The sequence below is a fragment of the Phocoena sinus genome, chromosome 8 (assembly GCF_008692025.1).
Source record: "Phocoena sinus isolate mPhoSin1 chromosome 8, mPhoSin1.pri, whole genome shotgun sequence".
Taxonomy (NCBI): Eukaryota; Metazoa; Chordata; class Mammalia; order Artiodactyla; family Phocoenidae; genus Phocoena; species Phocoena sinus.
The window spans coordinates 69,274,545-69,280,956 of NC_045770.1; the positions used below are offsets into that span (position 1 = coordinate 69,274,545).

Below are 6,412 nucleotides of genomic sequence, written 5' to 3' on the forward strand. Positions count from 1 at the left end.
CCTACTGGCGTGGCTGGAGGGAGTGCAAGGCTGGAGTTCAGGCACAAAGAAAGTGAGAGAAACTCTGGCCCCTCACTGTCGGTGACACCAAACTCTACACAATTTGCTCCCACTTTCTGGACGTCGAAGTCTCTCCGCTCTCTCCGAGCCCTCCCGCTGCCCAAGCAATGACCTCATTGCGAGTGACAGCCAGAGCGGATGGTTCCCTCCCTAGTGGACTGGTGTGCGGAGCGCGAGCAATGACGCAATCGGAGCTGGGTCGCTCCTGGCCACTTTGGATTGGCCGCGCGGGCTCGTGGGGACCTCCCCGCCCCCCATCGCTGGCATAAGAGCAGAGAGCTCCGCGGGGAAGACGCCCACGGCAGGCGTTTTGTCCATCCGGGTGGACCCGCATCTCGCGCTCTCCTGAAACTCGAATCGCCAGGTGAGAACTTCCCACTCTGCTCACTCTTAATTACCAGCCTCTGCATAGTTCATCTAATTTGCCCCATCTGCCTGCCTGCCTCTCTTTGCTTCTCACGGCCATCCCGGCCCACCTATAGCCAGGTGCTGCTAGCCGTCTGTCCCCTTGGAAGAAGGCAGGAGACTGGGGCTGTCAGCTCATTTTCTTCTAACTAGCTCCAGTGGAACCGCAAGCATCCCCAGGGCTTCGCCTGGGCTCTGGAAGTTCCGTGAGCCCAGCCGTAGCTTCCTAGCCTTCCTGGGTCTGCAGCCCCTGCATTTGTGCTGGTCCTTTGCGTGCAGGATTCTTCCCGAGTTTGGTCTGGGAGTGCCCTGAGCAGTCTGTGTCCCGAGGGATCACGTTGGGTTCTCAGAACGGTTGAGCCCTGAAACTTCCTCTGAGGCACCTCCAGCCTGCAAGCGTCCCTGGGGCATTGGCGCGGGCTTGGGGCAGTGCAGTCAGCCGGCCAGAACATTGAGCTGGCGCCCAGCACCTGCTGCTAAACTGCACTTCAGCAGAGGCTGGCTGTTCGGGCAGAGCCGAGAGACGCCAGTAACTGGCACGTTAAATGATCCCCAACCCAAACCCACAGACTGAGAGATTAGCGCTCCTTTCCAGTTTACCCTTACTGCCTTCCTTTCCCAACTGTTGGTGGCAAAGTCCAGAGGACGTGAGGGTGGTCCTAGATTTCTCAGTCCCTATGAAGACAGGCACAGTCTACAGCAAGGGTGGGTTCTCGCTTGGTTTCTGCATAGGGCAGAAGGTGTGGGTTTATGTGCATGTGCATGGCTTCTTCCTGGCTTTCCACGGGACAAAACCGGAATCCCCCGCTCTCACCCCAGGACACCTGTTTCTGCTGTACCATGCGATTCAGTATAATGTGTATTTTGAGATTCAAAGCAGCCCATCTGGCAAATGAACCGAACTGAGCCGTGGGGAGGCGGGGTAACCTGCCTGAATTCGCAAGGCAGTTGTGGCAGAGGCCGGGCCGGACTGGAACTTGGGTCTGTGGGCTCCAGGCGGTGCTTGGTCTTGGTGCAGTGGTAACGTCATTCTCCCTTTACAGAGAGGCATCATGGGCTTCGGGAAGTCCTCCCCCTTCCTGGCTTTCAGCATCTTGGTCCTGTGCCAGGCAGGCAGTCTCGAGGCAACACCACTCAGGTGAGACAGCCTGAAGCCACGAGAGCATTCCCCTTCCACTGCCCCTGGGATCAGGCAGTTCTGTGCCTCTGAAGTCACAGCAGTGGGAGGCTCCCAGTGAATCAACACCCTCAGGTGTACACTGGGCTTGAGCCCTGTGGGCTGGGAGTCAGGATGTGGCACATCCTCAGGGATAAGCCACAGAGACCAGGAAGCCTGGCTGCTTATCCTGGGAAGGAGGCAGGCAGGGACTTAGAGTCTGCGTTGGGTTTGCTTCCTCTCTCCAGGTCTGCTTTGGAGACCCTCCCAGATCCCGGGGCACTCAGTGAGAAGGAAGGGCGCCTCCTGCTGGCTGCACTGGTGAAGGCCTATGTGCAGAGCAAGACCAATGAGCTGGAGCAGGAGACGGAGGACTCCAGGTAAGGCTCAGCACCCAGCCCTGGCATATTCACGAGGACATATCCCAGAGAGGTAGGAAAGACCGCATTGGGCCAAGAGTTCAGCAGATTGTCCCTGTTCGCCAGGACCTGGGACTCAGTCATTCTCAGCCTACGTGGAAGACAGAGGTCCACATGCAACTGGAGGGACTGTGGTTAGACACATTAAAAAGATCCATTCCTGAAAGGTGTTAGGAAATGAAATGGGGAGGTGTGGAATCACTTACTCTGGGAATTGGTCTTGCCGGACTGAGGAGAACACCCAGCACTGGATGAGTTAGGACTGGTAAGTGTGAAGCCAGGGGATGGGCTGTTATAGCTCTGGATGTCTTAGAAATTTAACCTGTGTATGTTGTTCTTTCATACCTGCAAGGCACCTTCATTGCACATTTGCAAGGTGAAGCCAAAGGCCTTGCAGAGGGTGGGGTCAGGTAGAGCAGTGTCTGAGGTAGGTCCGGGGCCTTTAGATGTGTAGAATCTGTGGAGATGTGCATGTTCTCATGGGGCCAGACACCCCTCCCCAGTCACACCTCCCTGTGCACCCTGAGCTTGGAGCTCACACCAGCAGAGTCACATGTTGCACCTGCATTCACCCTGAGAACTTCTCTGCAGAGCATGAAGGACTGAGCAGCATGTGGAATGCCAGAAAAGGTCACCCCTTCCACCCACAGCCCTTCCCCGCACTGCCCTGGCTCAGCGAACCTCTGAGTTCTTGTAATGGAGGGTGCGTGAGCCACCCTCCTGCCTGCCCCTCTCGTCTCTCTGCTCCAGGCACCCCCTCCTGGGTCTAACCTTCTGCATGACTGCCCTCAGGGGCAGCCCTGGTGCATGGTTTTGTCTGGCATGTCTTTTCCCTGCAGCCTGGATGGCTCCAGAGCTAAGCGGTGCAGTAATCTGAGTACCTGTGTGCTGAGCGCGTACTGGAAGGACCTGAACAACTTTCATAGGTTCTCTGGCATGGGCTTCGGGCCTGAAACACCTGGCAAGAAAAGTGACATAGCCAGCAGCTTGGAGAGGGACCGCTCCTCCCATTTTGGGGTGCCCCAAGATGCCAAGTGAACTCCTTCCACTCACTCCTTCCTGATTTCCTTTCTTGCTCCCATGGATGAAGTTAATGCATGCAGATTTTGCCTGGATTGCTCTTCAAGCTGGTATTGGTAGCTTTGCTTATGACAGAGAATGCTGGGGACCACAGGATGGAAAGAAAGAGAGCAGGACTCACAGACAAGGTTAGAGATAAGAGAGTGAGGGAAGCTTCTGAGATACCAGAGAATGTCATGGGCAGAGCCGTCCAATTCCTGCTTCATCCCTCATGCCTCATCATTGATGAATAAACCTATTTTCTAAAAGGATTTGCACTTTGGTGGTCATTATTCTGGTCCCTGTCCCAGGCCTGAGAGTGCCCAGGGCCTATGCTTGAAAGTAGCCTTAGCCTTAGGGTAGTAGGATGCAGGGCTTGGTGAGGGTCCCTGTGAACCAGCTCCAGCAATGAGAACAGGTGTGCTGAGGAGCAGGTAAGCATTTCTGGGGGATGATGCTGCAAACCCTGTGCTCTGAGCCTCTTCCAGGTAAGACTTCAGGGAATTTTCATTTTTCTATGGAAAGTGCTTTTGTTGGTGCTCGTGGCTAGGGTATGGCGTCTATATGCTCCTTACATGTTGGGGTGGGTGTATGTAAGGAGTGATAAGTATAGGGTTTTAGCACTTGCCACATGGCTTAGAACTGGATTTTTTGTGAAAATCTTTGGGCAGGGCTTCTAGCAAAGGCCGCCAGGCCATTTGCCCTAACAGCTTTGATAACTGCATTTAGGAGAAACACCTATTCTTAAGTGGTGTGTCAAAGAGCTACAATTCTCTTTATGAAGGCCTTATGGGGTAGGCTCCTGCCCCAGCCTCTTACTGACAGGCCTTCTCTTTTTCTCCATCCTGCAAAGCAGCATTACTGCCCAGAAGAGGTCCTGCAACACCGCCACCTGTGTGACCCATCGGCTGGCAGGCTTGCTGAGCAGATCTGGGGGTGTGGTGAAGAGCAACTTCGTGCCCACCGATGTGGGGTCTGAAGCCTTTGGCCGGCGCCGCAGGGACCTTCAGGCCTGAGCAGTGCAATGACTCTGGGAAGAAGGTGATTGCCTTGTACTGTCAGATGGGAGGGGAAGGGATTTGGAGGTTAGGACCCACATTTTGAAACCCACTGGACCTGGCTGCAGATCCCTTCTCTCCACTTACGTTATTCTTCTTGAGTTAGTGAGTTCCTTCTACAACTCAGCTTGAAATCAGAGCACTAGGACAGGCTGCAGAGATGCAGTGTCATCTTTCTGAGAAGAGAGAGAAAAAAAAAAAACTTGCTGTATTTAGAAAGGTAGGGCCTTGCAAATCTTAGCCTGGGCCACTTGTCATTAATGAACCCAGTTTCAGAAAGCACTCAACTCTTGATCAGTATTCACAGATTCAGACCAGAGGGCTATAATCCTAATACTACTGCTAATATTAATAGTTACCATTGAATTGTTTGCTTATCATTTGCCTTCAAAGCTTGCTTACACTCATATGCATAATTTATAAATAGTGTTCAGTTGAAGAAGCACTTCTATAAATTTGTGTTCTTTCAGTAAGAATTGTGATTATTTTCTTCTTGTCCTTCTGATTCTCCTAATTCTCTTTCTTCTTCTTTTCCTCTTCCTTCTCCTCTTCTTCTTTTTTATTTTATTTCTTTTTCATCTCAGGTTACCAGGAAGCTGAACTCACCACTTCTATTAACTTCTGTTGACAACAACTTGGTGAGGAGGCCCCAAGGAAGATATACATGTTTGCATCCTAATAGATATAAAAAAAAAAAGCACCTTTGTCACTTGAAAGGAATGAAACTGAATGCAAAATAAGCTAATTCCATATTTCTTGTGCATCTTTTTTATATTTGATTCTTTGTGCAGTAAATGTGATGGCATCTCTCATTAGCTTATCTGGTAGCAAATTGGTTCTTTGAAAGCTGTCCTGTTGACCATGGCAGCTCTGCCAAATCTTAGGGGGACATTAAATCACTGCCTCTATGGCCTCTGGGGACACATGGTAATGGTGATGCTATGCTTTATTGTCTAAGAACATGGTTGTATAATTTGTTTAAAGAAATGTCAATATTGTGCCATTTGTGAACTTCATTAAGATTAAAGACATATTTTGGATAGACTTGTTTCAAGACCCGGTTGGCTCATTTCAAATTGTCTTCCTATTTGATAACAATAATAATAATAATAGACATATTTTGAGGGATGACTATGGGCCAGATGACGTTCCAAGGTAGTGCTTTATACCTATTAATTCAGTTACTCTTCAGGACAACTCCACAGGGCTAGACCCCATTATCATTTCCACTTTACATGTAGGGAAACAGAGGCATGGAGAAGTGAAGTCCAAGGTCACACAAATAGACAGTGGCAAACACAGGTGCTGATTTCCAGAGCTTACCGTTGAAACCACTGCAGTGTATGCTTTTCAACAATGGCTCCTGTTGTTTTCCAGAGACCTGTGAGCCATTCTTTGACCTAGCTGCCTCACATGGTAGACCCTCAGATTTTTGAAGACAAATGGAAAATTTAAAACATACAAACAACCTAGTCTTTATATAATAAAATGAATCCCTTCTACCCATTACTTGGTGCTATAGGCTGCATGTTTGTGTCCCTCCCCAAATTTATATGTTGAAACCTAACCCCCAAAGTTAGGAGGTGGGGCCTTGGGGAGGTGATTAGGTCACAAGGTTAGTCCCCTCATGAATGGGATTAGTGCCCTTATAAAGGAGGCCTGAGAGAACTCCCTTGCTCCTTCTGCATATAAATTTACAGTGAGAAATTTGCTGTGAATGAGGAAGTGGTACCCCACCAGATATTGAATCTGTAGGTACCCTGGTCTTGAACTTCCCAGCCTCCAGAACTGTAAGAACTAAATATTTGTTGTTTATAAGCCACCCAGTTTGCGGTATTTTGTTACAGTAGCCTGAATGGACTAAGACATTTGGCTTCAACAAGGACCAATTTGCGGCCAATGTTATTACATCTATGAGCCATCTTCTTCCCCCAGACCTCCCCTACCACCCAATATATCCATAAATATTTCCCCTTGTATCTCCAAATGGGAAGGACTTTTAAATATAACCAAAATTCCATTTAACAATTAAATAGTTCAAATCCCTCAATTACCTTATATATTAGATATATGATATCATATATATTAATCTTATATAAATTATATATATTATGTATATAAATATAGATCAGGGCTTAAATTACATCTTCACTTTGCTGCTGGTTGATACGTTTTAAGGCACTTCCCATCTAGAGGTTTCACCTCTTTTTTTTCCCTCCTGCAATTTATTTGTTGGAGAGACTAAGTTATTTGTC

At 49.1% G+C, this 6,412-nt stretch overlaps 1 protein-coding gene across 2 annotated transcripts; it reads left to right on the forward strand.

The window, feature by feature from the left end:
- Positions 1-298: 298 nt before the first annotated feature.
- Positions 299-5,203, forward strand: LOC116758013 (calcitonin). Of its 2 annotated transcripts, XM_032640597.1 has the most exons (5): positions 299-424; positions 1,509-1,603; positions 1,870-2,001; positions 3,956-4,140; positions 4,742-5,203. In XM_032640597.1, exons 2-4 carry the CDS (start codon positions 1,518-1,520, stop codon positions 4,113-4,115), a joined length of 378 nt encoding a protein of 125 aa, XP_032496488.1. In that variant the 5' UTR covers positions 299-424; positions 1,509-1,517; the 3' UTR covers positions 4,116-4,140; positions 4,742-5,203. The 2 variants fall into 2 exon arrangements, with proteins under 2 accessions (XP_032496488.1, XP_032496487.1); XM_032640596.1 differs by lacking the exons at positions 3,956-4,140; positions 4,742-5,203 and adding an exon at positions 2,880-3,368.
- Positions 5,204-6,412: the final 1,209 nt, after the last annotated feature.